The sequence below is a fragment of the Sebastes fasciatus genome, chromosome 18, assembly GCF_043250625.1.
Source record: "Sebastes fasciatus isolate fSebFas1 chromosome 18, fSebFas1.pri, whole genome shotgun sequence".
In the NCBI taxonomy this organism is placed as follows: domain Eukaryota; kingdom Metazoa; phylum Chordata; class Actinopteri; order Perciformes; family Sebastidae; genus Sebastes; species Sebastes fasciatus.
The window spans coordinates 24,271,239-24,289,964 of record NC_133812.1 but is presented as its reverse complement, the minus strand read 5'-3'; the positions used below and the strand labels follow the sequence as shown (position 1 = coordinate 24,289,964).

The 18,726-nt window shown below is 40.2% G+C and overlaps 3 protein-coding genes across 5 annotated transcripts in view; 2 read left to right on the top strand and 1 right to left on the bottom strand.

Annotated features, from left to right (window-relative positions):
• The first annotated feature begins 195 nt into the window (after positions 1 to 195).
• On the top strand, positions 196 to 3,513 carry grcc10 (gene rich cluster, C10 gene). The gene is made up of 4 exons (XM_074615116.1): positions 196 to 279; positions 1,195 to 1,248; positions 1,508 to 1,684; positions 3,030 to 3,513. Exons 2-4 carry the CDS (start codon positions 1,197 to 1,199, stop codon positions 3,167 to 3,169), a joined length of 369 nt encoding a protein of 122 aa, XP_074471217.1. The 5' UTR covers positions 196 to 279; positions 1,195 to 1,196; the 3' UTR covers positions 3,170 to 3,513.
• Positions 3,514 to 3,561: 48 nt separating this feature from the next.
• LOC141755841 (uncharacterized) lies at positions 3,562 to 12,966 on the bottom strand. Its single transcript, XM_074615113.1, has 13 exons — positions 12,820 to 12,966; positions 12,333 to 12,449; positions 11,209 to 11,329; positions 8,358 to 8,837; positions 7,416 to 7,489; positions 6,474 to 7,084; positions 6,302 to 6,389; positions 5,819 to 5,894; positions 5,693 to 5,729; positions 5,347 to 5,443; positions 5,105 to 5,221; positions 4,506 to 4,565; positions 3,562 to 4,401 (listed from the first exon to the last, which is right to left on the bottom strand). Exons 3-13 carry the CDS (start codon positions 11,246 to 11,248, stop codon positions 4,312 to 4,314), a joined length of 1,770 nt encoding a protein of 589 aa, XP_074471214.1. The 5' UTR covers positions 11,249 to 11,329; positions 12,333 to 12,449; positions 12,820 to 12,966; the 3' UTR covers positions 3,562 to 4,311.
• Positions 12,967 to 16,680: 3,714 nt separating this feature from the next.
• Positions 16,681 to 18,726, top strand: part of dlgap2b (discs, large (Drosophila) homolog-associated protein 2b) — a 111,433-nt gene continuing 109,387 nt past the window's right edge. The window contains exons 1-2 of one of the 3 annotated variants that reach the window (XM_074615770.1): positions 16,697 to 17,137; positions 17,562 to 17,616. In XM_074615770.1, the coding sequence (XP_074471871.1) occupies positions 17,120 to 17,137; positions 17,562 to 17,616 (73 nt within the window). In that variant the 5' untranslated portion in view covers positions 16,697 to 17,119. Of the gene's footprint in view, positions 17,138 to 17,561; positions 17,617 to 18,726 lie in introns of all 3 variants that reach the window. The other 2 variants (XM_074615772.1, XM_074615769.1) reach the window with 2 other exon arrangements.

The window sequence follows — 18,726 nt, the reverse complement described above, 5'->3', positions numbered from 1 at the left end:
AATACAACTCATATACAACGTATTAATGTCAGTGTTGCTTCAATAAAGCTTAACACGCATGTTAAATACAACTACGATGACTGTCAGTCACTTTTACTTCCACTTTAGCAACATGTTGTTGAGATGTCATCATGCTAGTAGCTTAGAGAGCCGCTTGTTTACCTTTTTACTTCCGCGTCTATCTGAAAGGAGGAAGTAGTGTCGTGAGACGCTTTCAACTGTCGTAAAACGCGTCGTTTTCCAGCTCTGCTACACGCTAGGTTGTTTTCACTAGAAGGGGTGAGTTCACAAACATCTACCGTTTAATGTTTAACTGGTTAATCATGTCCTTATTATATATATATATTAGTTGTTCGTAATCTTAGCTAAGCTCTCGTTGTCTTGTGTTACAGTCAAAGCTGTTAATAGAGAAAGTAATCGATGATCCAACATCCAGCTCATCAGCTCATCAACCTAACTGATCTTTATGTTGTTATTGTGGGAGATTAGTTAACATTAACTCACTTTAAAGGGTATAGAGAACATCATCTTACAGCAGGTTCACTTCTAGCATTCAAGTTTAGGACTATTACCTAACATCTAACGTTACAACATTTCTACCAGACACTCATTTGTTTGTCTGCCACTTCTGAAATCTAGGTATACCACTGAGTCAGAGGCACCAGACTGTAGAATTATGGGATATATCATGTAACCTTAATGCATGACTATACTTGGTAACACTTCATTTTACAGGTCTGCACATTTCATGGTAATTAGGTAATAATTAGAAAGTTACCTATTTGAAATTTCTTTGGAATTACTGCCAAATTACCCCAAATATTTACCTCAAAATATATGGAAAAGTACTTTATTATAAACATTATTTAATAATCTAATAAGCCCTTAGGCTTGAGAAGTGACTGCTCTTCATCGGAGGTGGAAAACACTTCTGATCAGGCACAAATCTCACCATTGTGACTTATTGTCTAATAAGAAAAACATTAAGACATTCCAAAGAAGTAATTTGCTAATTATTATCAATTAATCAACTAATCATTTCATCTCTACAACGAAGGTTACTTCATTTTCTTTAATCAACCTAGAAGATATCAAGTATTGAATTTTGTGTAAAACACTGAAACTGTCCTCTTTTAAACCATGTAGTTTCTTTTTTTCCTGTTCATATGTACATGTTGTCTCTTTTCTCTCCAGACATGGCTTCAGCTCCAGCACAGCAGCCCACCCTCACTGTTGAGCAGACCAGAGGTGAGAAGAACCGCTTATATTCTGTTAAATTTACATTTTCTAGCTCTTCTGGTCTTTCTTAGGTGACCCACGTCATTATTGCTGAATAAATATTGGACAAACACTTTCAGCATGTTAAACTGCCTGATGACCCGAGGTCTGTCGGTTTACTTGTGTTTCCAAGATCCTGTCTTGCTACATATACTTGTCTCGCAGCTGTATATATAAACACGCTGTAGAAGCAGAGCAGCTACTGATGCTTTGTTTCTTTCTTCCACAGTGGTACTGAGTGAGGTGATCCAGGCCTTCTCGGTACCAGAAAACGCTGCGAGGATGGAGGAGGCTCGAGAAAGTGCCTGCAACGACATGGGCAAGATGCTGCAGCTTGTGCTCCCTGTGGCCACCATGATTCAACAAGAGGTTATCAAAGCGTACGGCTTCAACAATGAAGGAGAGGGTAAGCATGAGACAGCACTTTCTAGCCCTTGAGTATAGATTTAATTAAAGGCTGGAAAATGCTGATGTGTCATGCAGAACGGACCTTTTAGCATCATCCTGTAATAAGGGAATATTGTGCCACAGGATTGAACCTCTAGGAACTCTTTAGTCTAGCATTCATCATGCTATTCATCACTAGAGCTCAGCCATATACTTACAGTAGGGCTGTCAACGAATATTCTCAATTCTAATATATATTAAATAATAAAAAACATATCACAAAATGAAAATTTAAATTCAGCACTACCGCGGCTGTCTGCCTCGCGCTCACTGAATTTACCACATGACGGGAGTCACACAACGCCACTTTCATTAACTGGAAATGAAATGTAACGTTAGGTCTAGCTGACCATAACCGTAATGATGCCAGAGAATTTGGTTGCAGAGAAAGTCGTGTGTACCTGCTATCTTCTGACGTTTTTGCTTTTTAAACAAAAAACACATTTTATATTGTGTTATTACGCGGCATAGTTGAATACTTGATTCTGGTTGGTCAATCACTGCATTCTACTGTCTGCTATTACTGTATAAAACAGACCGTGGCTATATATAGCAGACCGTTGCTATGGGCGCAGTTCTGAATTCGGAGTCTGGCAAACTGTTTTTGTGTCAAATTATTGGTTTCTAAGTAAGTAGACGTGTAATAAGCGGGATAATGCACAGCTAGCAGGTCATTGTTGTGAAATAAACCCCTTCAGGGTGTTTAGTTCACAATAATGACCCCCTAGCTGTACATTACTTACATATTTACTGGAAATGACATTCAGTATTGCCAACAGCAAGTGGGAAACTTTCAAGTGGTCTCCTGGCAACCTCCGTCCAGCCAGCTTTTAGGTTCATCTCATTTAGGTTTTTGTTGGGAAATGAGGAGGTACCGCGTTGCTCGCGGCCAGTTAGGACACGGTGTGATGGACGTAATGCGCAAAAATAGATATTTGAATAGTTCAAACCTATGTGTTTTTTTAGAGTGAATATTCAAACATAATTTTAGGCCAATTTTGACAGCCCTACATATACTGATATAACATTTGCCATGACTGGAATCTTAAATTTATTTTTTTCTAAAATTTTGCAGTGCAGTTAAATGACACTAATTTCCAAGCTAATGTGTTCACGCTGAAATAAACATGCTACTGATATTTTTTTCTGAAAATGTTTTTGTGTATGAATATCATCTGAAAGTGGCAGAAGTCAATCCCACAATACTTTCACAGTATATAACTACATATATAGATATTTAGGTATTGTACTCACAGACTGTATGTCCTTCAGGGTTGATGATCGTGGTTCTGCTTCCCTTTCAGGTGTTCTAAAATTTGCCAGATTGGTGAAGATGTATGAAACTCAGGACCCTGAAATCGCAGCTATGTCGGTTAAACTGAAGTCTCTCCTCCTGCCGCCGCTGTCAACTCCACCTATAGGAGGCGCCATTCCAGCTTCATAGGACTTCTTTACATTCATCGGTCAACTGCAAGGTTACTCTCATCAACGTGAACATACTGTCATTCCAATATCTCATCTATCATATTTTCAAACTCATTACACTAATACGTTCCAACATGCCTTATCTGCATTGTGGTTCCATTTAAAACAGCTTTTGCAAAACCTTGTTAAATTATTGCTTTTTTAAATGTTTCAGTATTTATTTGTTATATTATGACCATTTTCTAATGTCATTGAACCTTAAACACCTCCTTTAATGCCATCCTTTTATAATTTTAAGTATACCATTTTTATATGCTCAGTCAAATGTCATTCTCTTGTTATATATTAAAATGTTTTCTGTGACTCTGTGTGTGGTATTAATAGAGAAAATGTGGGGCAGGAAAAGCAACGTCGATATACATAACTTTATTATTGCAATAAGGCTTTGGCAACAACATATATGTTTATACATACGTGTTTTTAAAAAATACTGAAGCGCTTACACACATTTACATATATACATTTCCTCAAAGGCAATTTTCTTTAAATGGATACTGTAGTATTTAAGGTTAAAACATCACTATTCTAACATATAAACCTGGGTTCATGTCTGCCCCCTTTCTTTGTTTTGTGGCTTTTAGCTTTGGGGTGCATGCAGACATGATGACAACAGAGGTTCATGATAAAAATAACTTAATGGAAGATAGATAAAATGTAAAGTGCTCAAAATCATCCACTTAAAAATACAGCGCAAGTTTACATTAATCATAAAGTGCTCATTACATTTTTTAAAAAGGCAAACCGTGCAGAACCAGTGCTCCCAGCACCCAGAAACAAACGTGACCGTAATTGTTGAGCAGGTGAATTGAAGTCCTGTACTGATTTTAAATCTGACGAATCTTTTAGTGTCTTGTGCATCATAATAACCCAGCAACTATTTGGATCTGAACAGGTGGTATGTAGAAAAATAAAAATACTCCCATGGTTTAGTTTCTGTGTGATTGTATTGATAGATAAAATCACGTCATAAAGTCTAATATTGCTAACACATTTTAAATTCAGAGTTCATTGTGAGTAGAGCTCCCTCTTGTGGTGAACAGCGTTTCAGTCCGTCAGTCACAACGATGGAAAAGTACTAGGCAGAAGAGCGAGACGAGAGAATCACATCTCAAAGTGACGGAAAATGCTTTCGACATAACCCAGAACCGTCTGCCAGTCCGGCCCGTCTGCCTTCAGCATCTCCTCCACCGTCTGTCACGCAGATATAAAGATCAGATTATAAAACCAGAGGACACAGCTGGTTTTAAGTTTAACAATTTGTAACTTTCCACATATGTGTTGTGTAAATGTCTCACCAGTGTGGCTGTGATTCCAACACTCTCTCCTGTCTTAAAAGCGAGGTCCAGATTTTCCTTCTGTAAAAAACATTTGAGTCAGAAGCAGCTTTCACATCATCAGGGGGACATTTTTACAGACGTACCTTTCAATCATGGATTCTTATAAAAGAGAACAAAATAATCCAGCACATTGTCGACCAAGATATGTGAATGAAAATGGGTTCTATGGGTATCCACGAGACTCCCCTTTACAGACATGCCCACTTTATGATAATCATAGCAGTTTGGGGCAAGTCAGAGTCAAGTCAGCACACTGACACACTGACAGTTTGCCATGTTATGATGCTAAATGCAGTACCTGTGAGGGTTTCTGGAATATCTGTCATTGTTTTGTGTTGTTAATTGATCTTCAATAAACAAAGATATACATACATTTGCATAAAGCAGCATATTTGTCCACTTCAATGTTGATAAGAGTATTACATACTTGACAAATAACCCTTTGAGGTACATTTTGAACAGACAAATAGTGTGTGATTAATCGCATACATAAAATTAAACAATCTTCTCATCACATGTGATTAATTTGTTCTGAGAATCAACAGCAACAGTTTTACCTTGTCTGCGGGGTCGAGGGTGTCATACGGGATGTGATTTGGTAAATAGGTGTGATAAACAGCGCAGAACGCCAAGCCGTCCTCCCAGCTGCTGCTGAAGTTCGTGATCTCAATATTCTGCCACAAAACATACTTGATGAAGACGAGATATAACTGGTAAAACATGTATTTTTGTTGCCCACCCTGAATTCCTCTTAACTTAACAAAAATATTTCAATGATGGTGACATCCTCTTTTCTAACCTTATAACCTTGGGTACGACTCTGGCACCAGCGCAGCAGGGAGTTTCTCCTGGAGCCGCCGTGACGCCTCAACAGAGCACTGAAACCATCCTGAGGTCTGGGAAGGCAAGAAAAGATTTTACCTCAGTTTTAAGAATAACTTAATTGTACAGTGAAAAGTAAAACCACATACAATGAGATTAAAGAAGAGAAAATGGGCTTTTTCTGCAGATTCAATTGTGCAAATGGTTCAACCAGAGATTGTGATTAAATGCGACTTCATGGTTGATTTGACTCATTTTGACTCACTTTAGTGTCTGTTGAGATGTTGGTATCAACAAAGAAAAAGAGCCTAATAGTTACTTACTTGAAGGAATCTAAGCTTTGGTCCTCATCCTGTTTTCCTGCAAGCCAAAGATTGAAGCCACAGTCATATAGCTGTACAGTCTAAAAGAACATGAAGGTGGTTTAGTGCTGTAGGTTTAAAGCTCACCTGTGTAAAAGCTGGACCAGCTGTCCTGCCGCTGTAAAACGCGATCCATCCTTCTCCGTTTTGGTGTCTCTTCTTTCTGGAAAAGTTTAGAGACTGATTCTATAAATGCCTAGCGTGATTCAACAGTAATAGTAGGCCACATTCTGTTTAAACATGGCATTTCTGCACAGTTGCAGATAAAGATGAGGCTAATATTATTAGTATTATACCATTTGTAGAATTAGATTCTAGTGGTGGCTGCGTAGGATTGTTTCTGACTCTTGAGATCCAAACATTTCCAATAACTCCAGAGTGTTTATTTATTGGAAAAAGATAGATGTGTTTTTATCTAATGAAATATCCATATTTGTTGGTGTTTAGCTGAGGAGTTATATTCATTCAAAAAGTGGATTTAATAAAAAAAGACTAATTTAATATTCTGAAACACCACTGGGAACCACTGGTTTAAAGAGCATTTTCATATCAATTCAACCAGTGTGGTACCTTGCATAGCGGCAGTGTTGTGCTTGTGTTTTTTGAGGTCCCATTTTCACCGGGGGAGTCCACTGGGAGTGGGAGACGAGACAGACTCCTAAAAGACATATTTTTACATGTTTTATAATTCTGTCTTCTGTTAAAAGAGATGAATGTGTTGTGAGAGTTCATGTAGACTCACCAAGATCTTTCAGACAGCATCACAATCCTCCTCGGATCCTTGCCTTCTTTCTTCTTCTCCAGCACAGCCAAACTACGAAGGTATCCCTCTGCCACCCCTTTCCCTGTCAGCTGCCCGTTCCCTGATCCATTCGCCTCCTCGGGGTCATGACCTATAACTTCATCATCCACCTCTTGATTTGATTCATTCTCCTCCTTTTCCTTTTCAGCATTTTCAGGTTCAGTGTCTGGTTTTTCCTCCACGACTTCCTCCTGTATTCCCTCCACCCGTCCCTCCTCAGAGTCTCGTCTCTCTTTCTGTTCATCACAATCAGTTGCGTCTTTCACCCTGCATGCGTCCCTCAGAGCGTCCAGCTCGGCTCGCTCCCGCCGCTGCTGCAGGGTGAGTTCAGTCAGTTTGCAGCAGACGTCTCTGTGCTCGGCCCTCAGACTCTCCAGCTCTCCGTTCTTCTCCTGCTGTCTGCTGAGAGCCTGAGCCAGCCGCTCCTCCACGGCCCGGTGGTTCTCCTGGAGCGAACCCAGAGCCTGCTCCGACTCGACCCGCAGCCGGTCGGCTACGGACACGGCGACCTGCAGGTCACACTGGAACTGATGCCACTCCAACCGCTCTGTCTGTCATGGAGGACAAAAGAAAGAGGACCAAACGTTAAAAGAAACAGAGAGAGAGTTCTCCTCCAGAGTCCTGGATGTAACTGGTTCTTCTGAGCTCTTAACATATGAATATTTGTATAAAATACGTATGCTGCAGTGTTGTCACATGAAAAAACTTGTTTTAAGACTAAAATGCTGAAGAAAAAGTAAATAAAATGTAATTTGTTCATAATTGTATTCATTTTTCCAAAACATAGGATCTTCAAAGTCGCCAGGTCAAGTCTCTATTGTACAGCAAATAAATGTTTGTGAGTTACAGGAAATCTTAAGGGCCTAATGGTGTCAGACTCACCCTGAGTGTCTCCCTCAGTGTGTCCACCTCCTCAACCAGCTCATCTCTTTCCGTTATCAAGCGCCTGAGCAGCTCTGAAAAACAGGTCGAACATAAAAAGCACACAAGGTTAAGTGGAAATAGATTCAAAGGCCTGACATCAGGATAGATCATTCATTCATTATTTACTCAAGAGCAACAAATGGCACAGTTTCATAAAATATTTAATAAAACAGGTAAAGGACAGGACTAATAACATTCATGGTGACTCTGTTCCATTTAGCCATCCAAGTGAGCCAATATCACTTTTATACCTCATTTTTATTATTAGTATTATTAGTTACACATCCTGAAAAGTCAGATTGTCTGCCCTGAGAACAGTCTTGATTATATAGTGAAGCAAAATCAAGTAAGTCTACTTGCCAGTTAAATCATGAAAAGGCTCTTTTTTGGGCTTAAAGGGGCACTCCGGCGATTTCGCACAAGAAGTGTGGTTAACTTCTCATGGCGAGTCCTACTCAGACAAACCAAACACTGACTCTAGAGAGAGCCTTTTATATTTTTACGTTACCTGAAGGCCACCATAGTTCTCTGACACGCTTGCGAAAGTGCGGTACCGTGAGCTGCAGAGTGCAAAACCGCGGTACTGTCAGCAGCCGTCTGACTTCCGTTGCTCCTAAAGTAGTGTTATTATGGTAAGGATGTGCTCTGAGCGAGGCGAATGGCGTTACCACGGTTTTACACTCTGCGGTTCACATTGCCACAGTCTTGGAAAGGGAGGAGTGAGCGGAGGAGTACTCAGTTGGTTGCAATCTGCAACCACACCACTAGATGTTGCCAAATCCTACACACTCTACATTTAATTAAAAGGCGGAGAGACATTTGGCAGTTTTTTTTTAGGCCAGTAACACTTTACTTTAAAGTCTCTTTAAGTAAACAAACCAGTGAAGATGGAGGACGTACCTACGGCTCCTGTGGTTACATCAGTGTTGGGGTTCAGGCCTAGTGAGGCTCTGTAGTGCTCCATCAGACTGAATAAAACCAGGGTCATCTCCTCTCCGGCTCGCTCTGCTGCAGCCTGCGGCTCCATCCCACTATCTCTCTCCTGCCAGCTCTGCTCTGAAGGCGATCCTCTGGACGGAGGCAGGGACGCCGGTCTGACCGGGCTGCCCGCCGCCTTCCCACGCCTCACTGCTGCATCGCTCCCGTTCGTCTCCGAGGTGATGCTGTCTACGCTTATCACGGCCCATTCTGAGGGAGCAGTAGGCAGTTTCTGTGTCCAGTCTGCGAGAGGAGAGGTGGTGGAGGGGGTGTTGCTGCTGCCGGCTGGCGATGGCGTCTGTGCCTTACTGGAGGAGGAAGCTGCAGTGGATAAGGCCATGGCAGTCAGCTCTGCCTCTGAGGGTGTGGTAGGAGGCGTGTGGAAGAAATCTAACGGAGAACCTAACAGATTGGGAGCAAAAGAAAAAGTACATCAAAGAGATAAAAGAGAAAATATGACCTGTCCTGAGCTTTAAAATCATCTAATATAAGAAAAATGTGCTGAATGCAAAGCCCTTCTCTTCTTTTGCTCGATGCAGATGTAAGCACTGCTTCCTTATTTACTCTCCTGGGCTGACTGATGCAGCAAAAAGCCTCTGCTGCCAATGTCTTGGCAGGCAAACACACTGTTCCCCCGTGTGGTAAGATCCAGGAGGAGAGGCGATTTCACTCTGATCTACTATCTAACAGCCGCTCTCACTGCCACCACGAGGCGATTACATCCATCATCAGTTCTGCCAGTAAACTGCATGAAGCATGAACCTCTGAAAAACATTTCTCAAAGAGTTTAGAGTGATCTTTTTGAGCTTTTTGGCTTGATATCTGCATCCTGAAAGTGTCACCTGTCACTGAAAAATAATCTTTGTGATTTCCGTAAGATGCTGTTTTTAGCAGATTTGGGCAGGCTACAGGGACCTCCACCTCCTTCGACTCTGATCCTTTCATGTTTCCCCTCCTTGCCCTTGTGTTGTGCTGCAGGATTCTGCAGACTCATCTTTTCCCTGGCAGCAGCAGCAGCATGTTGTAGTCTGCTCAGCTACAGCGAGGGAGCTATTCTCATCCTCCAGCCTGAGCCCACATCCTGCATACTGACAGCCCAGAGAGGGAAACAAGGAGCAGCATTTTAAACAGCTGTAAAGTGAGAATCAAGCGGATGAATGTCTTCGGTTAGAAAACAAGACGTGGAAGGCTTCGCAGGGCAGTTTCACACGTTAGCCGAGACAAACGACAGCCGGTCTGTGATGCTTTGAAACTGAAGGCGTGAGAGAGGCTAAAAAGATCTGACGTTGCCGGATCCAACTTTTACTAAAATCCTCTGGGATACGGTTTGGATTTCACTGCAGAGTTCTGATTCATCACTTCCCGTGTACCGAGAGATGTTTCTGTGATCGTACATGACCGGACACCAGAATTTCTTTTAGACAAACAGGGTACATGCATAAAGTGTCAATCTGTGGAAATGTGATGCTCACCTCTACAGCAGCCCCACTTTGTGATTTAGCCTTAAAGTAATAATCTCAAAGATTTTCATTTAAAGGTGCTAAATACAGGATTGGGAGCATTTCTATTGCCTCTCAACGGCTCCCAACATGGCAACGGTGAGATGTGGCTCGCAGCTAACGGTGCTAACAGCGATAAACAGTGCAAACAACGGTGAAAGTGTTGACAGAGCTAACCGTGTTTTCCTGAGGGGGAACCGGAGGGTGGGCGCTACGCTTCTGCAACGCCACCGTCGGTCAGGATGGCAGCGTTAGCCGCCATATGAGAGCAGTGCAGAGTGGGGGCCGTGAGCTAGCCAGTGGGGCACGCTCACATGCACTAAAAGCATGCACAGCCGGACCGGCAATGTCAACAAAGCAGGGAGAAGCTTGGATTACAACACACACAGAGGGAGAGAGACTTCATCCTCTTTACATTGCAAATAGTTGTTTGCTGCTATATTAAAGCTCTGAATGTCAAATTTAGCATCTTTAAATACATGTCTATTAAGTCCATATCTATCGCTGAATGAGGTAACACAATGGTGATTGAGTCTATGGCCCGCTGATGAAAGCTCTTGTATTTGCAGTATTAGAACTGGGTGTCTGTGGCGACAATCTGCAATCTGCAATCCTGCTTATCGCCATAGGTGATCTTTGAGATTGTAACTTTAAACGAGTATGCATTTACACAAAAATTAAACATCATCATTCCTGGTTTAGAGGCCTACTTCAGTTCAGAACACGTTTTGTGCTGCCATTGCACTACATCAGTGTGCTTTGGGTAAACAGAAGGATATGATGAATAGTCTTTGGTTTGTCTTGGAATTAGAACGATGCAATGAAAAATCGCTGCACTCACGCTTGTTTGTACTAAAGCCAGAAAGATCTGCTGTTCAAACTGAAATAAACTGGTTCACTCAATAGTCTTCTGAGGTTGTCATGAATGTATTCCGCATTTTTATTCTTTTGTAATGCAGAAGAGTAACAAGAATAAATGTTTCAGCTAATGCCTTCTTCGCTGTAAAGGCTCGTGCTTCTCTTCAGCTTCATAAAATATTAAAAAACTTCAGAAGATATTTTTTTGTTCTGATCGCAAACCAGTTTTCACTTTCTGTCTTGGGACCAGGAAGTCTAAAAATAGTCTGTCTCACAGTATAATGACCAGAAGAAAGATGTCAATTCAAGCATGTGTGAGAAAAGTGGCCATGTGCAGCATAGCAGCATAAAAACAGCAGTACCTATACTTTGAAAAGAGTAAAAGTCAGCAATTGTTTGTCTTTGTCCTCAGGTACCTGTAGTGCTGTGGCCGTCTCTGCCAGTCTGGTTACCCATGATCCAGCAGGTTGTGGCTATGTGGACAGGCTCCCCCAGTGTCCTTCACTGTGTCCTCTGCTTTGTGAAGCCCACTGCTGTCTGGATAGGAGGGAATAAATATAAATCTTTCATGAGCATGACTCACCGCTGAACTCTTGATCAGTAGAACATGTCAAGAAAAGAGTCTTACAAGAACTTTGCTTAGGAAATCATTAGTGCAGAATCTTCTATCTTGCAGCCCAAACATTTCCCCTAACATGATAATGAAGTCCTACGAGATTGTTTGTTACAAAACATACTACCACCTTTGACCTTATGTCAATACAAGTCACTGTGTCACCTGCTTGCAGTTTTTGTTGACCATCCCACAATAGCTGTCAGATATTTATAAGGCCAACTCAAGATTTAAGAGCTACCAGTTATACAGCTTTTACATACATTTGACATAAAAAATAAAGTGTTCAACAGAGCCACATATGTGTTAAAATGATAACATCCTTTCTAACAACGTCTACATGCTCCTCTACAGTGATGTGGAGTTATATCACATGGTCTATTCTTAACCAAACTCCATTGAATAATTTAGCAATTTAAGGTTGCCGTGGTAATGGAGAAAAGACACAAACATTAAACGTCATAACTAACCTCAATAAAATTTTGTTGGTATCCCCAGGTGAATTCGGCATGCACATTATTCCACATAAAGCACTACATTTCAAAATAATTAATTTTTTTACAACCGAGTCACACTGCTGACTACTGGCCTAGGCTGAGTATTGTGGTTTTAAGCTACCAGGAGCAACTCTAAAACAAATTATCAAATCAAAATGTTGCTTGATGAATTGTATGCCGAATTAACGAGTAATTTCTATTGAGTTGTAAAATGTCTTTAAAATTTGCTGTGCTACATATTCCAGCTTCTGAGGAGCCATGCAACATTAAATTGCCCGGTTTGTGAATGAAGTTTGGAGTCTCGTTTTTCCCCCAAAAAATAAGGAACACTCCAATTTTATTATGTGAAACTATATTATCTGTGACATGCATTGCATCCAAACACCGACACTGCAGACACACCATCACCCTCCAGTTTCATTCATCCTACCTGCTCAACCTGCCAGCTGGACGTCCTCCAGTCTGGTCTACCGGCTGTCCGGAGGGTTTCTTCTCCGGGTGTCTGGACCTCCCTGTCGGCGTCTTCTGCGTCCTGTCTCCCCAAAATCTACCAGAGGACACTGGTCGAGTTACTGACAATCATGTTTTCCCCGATATCCCATGTTCATCACCACACAGCTGCAGAAAAGGCAGCCCTCCATCTATAACTTGAGTCCAATTCCCAATAAAATCCAACTCCTCTTCTCCTTTAAATCCAATGCGACAAACAGAGCAGGAGGCAGAAACTAACTGGATGCGCAGCAGCTGCACGTTGCATCGACGATATGCATGTTATTAATGGCATCATTTAAAGCAATGTTTGCATGCAAAGTAACGACTCAAAATACAAAATAATGTCAAGAACTAAAATATTATTATATTAAAATGATGTGCTGCAGAGAGTGAGGAAGCAGTTACACCTGCTGCAGGCTAATTACCTTTAACTGCAGGTGTGGTGGCACCCAGGTAACAGGTCTGGAGGTGTGTGACGTCTCATGGCAGCTGGCATAGCTCACAAGATGTGAGGAAAACAATTTAAGTAATCTTTAAAAAACATGCCTTTGCTAATCCAGAGGTAAACAGGTCCAAAAGTTGGAGTGTGAGCTAGGATTTCCAAGTGTCATTAAAGATGTTCCAGTGGATCCACCTGTATTGGTCATCAGGTGGAGCTCTAACTGCACTAATATTGAATACAAAGCAAAGTCAGTGTATTAGTGGATATATGACTGTACTGAACAATGCACTTGTTATTTGTCCTCACAGGTTTCACAGGCTGAAGAGCGAGAGATCCTCTCTGTTTTCTAGGTTTGCACAGCCAGAACTGCTGTAAGAATTAAGAAAATGTCATCATAAAATGTCATAATGATGCCTTAAATGGAAGTTCAGCTGCAAAATTAAACAAGCAATTATACCAAACTTTAACGTAATTTAATCACACAAGGGAGACATGGGAGCCTGGCCTAGGTGTTTATAAAACTATATAAAGGTATTTATATAACGTGACAATTCAAATGAGTTTATCCTCATTACAAATGAGACTGACAGGACAGAAGTCAAGAGGCATTGATGAGAAGAAAACAAGTGAATTATATAACTAAGCATCTTTCCTGAGCCACATTTTCTTTTGTTTGTCTTTTGGTTCATTTGCACAGTAAAGTCACATTAGTACAAATTGATGCGAGCATAGAAGAGGCAGCAAAGCTGCTGGATGAGTCATCAGAGTCACAAAGACAAAGAGGATGGATGAATACTATGGGGAGGAAACTGTACTGGTAGAGTGGTGGTAGTAGTGTAGAGAGAAGATGCTGGTATCATATGAAACTAAAAACCCCAAGGAATCCATTACTGCCAACCATGTTATACTAGCTTATCATGAAGGAGGCTAAATAACGCTCCAACTTACGCTAAATTTTGGTGAGGAAAAACCGGCATGGTCATGTCCAAAGGTTTCCCTTGACCTCTGACCTCAAGATATGTGAATGAAAATGTGTTCTCTGGGTACCCACGAGTCTCCCCTTTACAGACATGCCCACTTTATGATAATCACATGCAGTTTGGGGCAAGTCATAGTCAAGTCAGCACACTGACACACTGACAGCTGTTGTTGCCTGTTGGGCTGCAGTTTGCCATGTTATGATTTGAGCATATTTTTAATGCCAAATGCAGTACCTGTGAGGGTTTCTGGACAATATTTCTCATTGTCTTGTGTTGTTAATTGATTTCCAATAATAAATATATACATATATTTGCATAAAACAAACATATTTGCCCACTCCCATGTTGATAAGAGTATTAAATACTTGACAAAAGGTACATTTTGAACAGATAAAAAATGTGATTAATTTGCGATTAACTATGGACAATCATGCGATTAATCGTGAATAAATATTAGTCTGTGTTTAAACATTTCAGCACCATGGAGAGGGACAGAGTGATACTGTATATTACTATTATTACTATTATTATGTGTTTATAATGTAGATTATATCTGAATGTTTCAGGACCATGGAGAGAGCACAGTGAAGCTGATTGTCTCTTGCGCCCTCCAGTGACCAAACTCAATACTGACAGGAGTATAACATTTGGATTTGTTCTTAATTCTGTCTGTTTCATTATTTTTCTATAAAATAAAAGAACCAAGATTTCTAAAATTCGAAATTTGGCCAAATTGATATAAACAGTTGGTTTAATGCATAGCATTTAGTGAAGTAACTTGTTTGAAGGCTGAATGAAGTTTGGCTACTTACCTTGTGAGGCTTCAAAAAGGTGTGAGATTGATCATTTTATATCTATATCTATTCTATATCTATGGGTATATGGGGGGTTGTGTCACTTGGATGTTTTTATACTGCATACAGTAGATAAGAAATAAAACTTGGCGATAAAACTTTATGCGAGTTTTGCAAGTATCATGCATAATAACAGAGTTTTCCTCATTATTGCCGTTTTTCAAAACATGCTGCCTTTGTGTCCAACTTTTTTGTTTCGTCTACCTTCCAGACAAAAATCATTTTCCTTCCATTTAACTAAAATGTACTTGCAGAGACTTTTTGACCGAGCAGTGAACACTTTATATGTGCTGTCTTGTTGCCAAGGTGACGTTGTTGTTAAGGGCAGATTGATTTGTACTGTGTAAAATCTATTTGTCTCTGCGGTGTGAGCAAAGGTTAAGAAATGCAGGCAGTCTTTTTTTGCTTGTGGCTGTTTTTTGCACTTCACCAACATGATTTCTCAGTGACCTCTCCTGTACATCTAATCCCACTCACTTGTATTACCATACACATTGTTTCCAACGCTTAAGGCACTTTGAAACAAAACTAGTTTCTTTTTCAGCACATTCCCCTTTAGAAAAACCTTAACAAAAATGATTTGTTTATAATTATGAGGCTTGAGGAGGAGGAGGAATTTACTTTGGCTTTGAGTTCTGGGATGATGTCTTACTTCTATAGGAGAGAAAAGGAGAGGAAGATTAGATTAGTGTAGGAGGACACTGGCTGTAAAGTTGGTGTAACTTTTCAAAGAAATATACGCTGAGTTTGTGCTTTGCCGACACACTGCTCATAACAAAACCCACAGGAGCTGCCCAGTGACACAGCAGTCAACCAACAGTGGCCTGTCATGCTGGAGTTAAGTGCCTCGCCCAAGGGCACTTCAACAGCAGTTGTTGAAGGACATCCTTTAAATATTACGAGTTATATCAGTAAGATATTTGCAAGTAAAATGTCAGTTATTTCAATCATCAGGCAGCTCAAGCAAAGTCAGTATCCAACTTTAAACCCCTTCTTAAAACTAACTTAAAGGAAGTGTGTTTAACATTTCGGGGGCTCTAGCAGAAATGGAATATAATATTCATAACTATGTTTTCATTAGTGTTTAATCACCTGTAACTAAGAATTGTTGTGTTTTCGTTAGCCGCAGACTGCAAAACCGTGGTACCGCCAGCCGCCGTCTGACTTCAGTTGCTCCTAAAGTTGTGTTATTATGGTAAGAATGACCTCTGAGTCAGGCGAAAGATGTTACCACGGTTTTGCACTCGGCTACTCACGTTACCAGTCTTGGAAATGGAGGAGTGAGCGGAGGGGCAAAATCCTAAACACTGTACCTTTAACTATTTGTAAATTATTATTATTATTATTATTATTATTATTAATAATAATAATAATAATAATAATAATAATAATTGTTTTTATTATAAGTTTATCTTTTACATTTTGTATTTTATTTACTTTTTAAATTTTATTTTCAACTTAAATTTTTTTTTATAAACACAAGACATGAAACATCCAGTACCCTTATACAAAATAATAATAATAATAATAATAATAATAATAAGACAGGAGATACATGTCAAGAACAAGTGTAAAGCTGTCATATGACAGCAATATTGGCAAAACTTTTATATATTTGTATTCCTTTTTTACTGTAAAGCAACTTTGTTTTTGAAAAGTACAATGCAAATAAAGTTATTATCCTCAATATTGAATAATAAGGAAAATTAAATAAAATAGCAGAGTAAAGGTTATGAAAATTATGTAACTGGGATGTTAAAGTTTAGCTCATATGTGTAGGTCTGTAGTAGGCTAATAAGTGCAGCAATGTAATATAACATTCACAAAGTAGATAAAGCACTTTTTATTTTTCATTGTAAAAGCCATATTTATTATTATTATTCACCAGTAATTAATTCATTTTGAATTATGTACGTCATGCTTATCTAATATAACTAAGCATCAATTAAAATGAATATTTTGACTTTTTTTTCTGTTTAAGTTTGCATGTTAGACTGTTGAGAAGTTAGGCTTTATTATTATTGTTATATTATTATTATGATTATGATTCTGTCAATACAAGTAGGCTACTGTAGGTGCAGACTTTGTGAAAATGGCGTCTGATATTGGCTGCCTTCAGAATCGCAGCTGTGCTCTCAGTGACCACAACAACAACACCATCATCAGAGGAGCTGTGTGATTCCTCTCCAGAGGATGGAGACCTCCAGCTCCGCCGCAGCCGCAGCATCAGGACCAGCGTCGGACAAGAAGAAAACACACACAAGCCGCCGCCGTCATCATCATCATCATCATCATGATGGGAAACTACGGCCGATCTGCTGCAGATGTTTCTAACGAACGAGGGCGATGATGAACATGTTCGCGGAGACCAGGAGACATGATCGCTTTGCACTTCTTTACCGCCCGTTTACTATCGAAGAAGAAGAAGTGACCTTCTCTGAGGAGGAAGATGTCAGCGCTGAAAAAGGTAGGAAGGGATGGAGCAGATGTTTGTGCATGAACTGAAGCTTGTTGTTGTTATTGTCATCATGAGGTCTGATGGAGGTTTTGACCAGAATGTGCAAAATGTCAGAAAGTTGTGCAGAAATGAGTCACTCTCCTGGATGATTCTTCAGACTTAACTGGGTGTTTCCAGCACAGATCAATCAATGATGCATGATGTGTGGGCGAGGTGTTTTAGACTACATGTGTCTGGAGGTGGAGGTGCCATTGAATCCATTGTGAATGGAGGGGACACACAGCTTCTTCTCCTTCTCCCTCAAGTTTGTTCTTCTTGTCTGTAAACGCCCACTCAGTTCCCCATTGTGTGCTGCTGCCCTCCCCTCCATTCAAGTGTATGTGACTCAGCTGTATTGTACTATATCTGTCATCCATCTTTTCATCTGTCACAGGTGTTACCATGGCTACTACAGACTCACTGCTGTCTTTTCTTTGAGAAGGACTCAGGTAAGAGGTGGGAGGGGGTGATGATGAAGTGATGAAGTCAAACATAATGAGGAGATTGTCATTCACGTTAATATTAATAAAAAAAAAGCTTTTTTTTTTAATGCTGTATATAATGGCTTTCTAGTAAGCAAGAGAGATCTGGAGGAATGACAGTGTTGTGATGGCAGCTTCTTCGTTCTTGTGAACGATGATGAGTTTTTCACGAGTATGGATCAGACCGTCGGGGCCTGTTGGAGATGGTGTTTGTTAACAGTGCAAACTTTATTCAGAGACTATAAAAGGATAAGTCTTACTGTCAAATAATCCCATAAAAAGACCATACATTTTGTCTTTGTAACCATATTGTTATGTGCCATAGTCCTCTATTTTTGTCCAACACTTGTTAAAAACCCATCTATGAGCCACACCGTTGCACTGGATGTCTTGTTCCTTCATTACCATAAACACAGCTCTGTAATACTGAACATTTTACCATATTTCAGCTTGTAAGACCACTTAGTCTGCTGGGCACATCTAAATTTTGACTTGTGCAATATTAAATCCAGCTGTTATGAATTGAACCAGTGTACTCATGAGCCTCAGAGGCAGGGAAATGCTGCTGAATGAGGATTTATTTGAAGATCTACATCACAACATCAGGACAGATGAATCTATCCAAAGTGCAGTTATACCTCAGTCTGGTTTGGAGCTGCAACAAGTAAATGATTAGTTGTCAACTATTAAATTAATCGCAAACTATTTTTTTTAATAATCAATTAATGGTTTGAGTAATCTTTTAAGAAAAAAAAAAGTAAAATTTCTCTGATTCCATCTTCTTTAAAGGGACTCTATGTAAGAATCTGAAATTGCTTGTTAACAGTGACACCTGTGGCTGTTAAGTCGACGCCAGTCAGCGTAGAGTTTGTGTTGGAGTCTGAGTTGTGGTGGGAGCTGGTTGTTTAGCGGACACCATTTCTAACCGAACGTTAGCTATGGTTGCACACTGTTAACCCTGAAGCGGAGCTCAAAGTAAAGGCACTTGCGAGTGCGCATGATGTCAAATCTGTTGTATTTTCCTGGAAAAAAACGGGCCCACGTTCTTCACATTAAAAGCAGCCTACAGGCTGATAG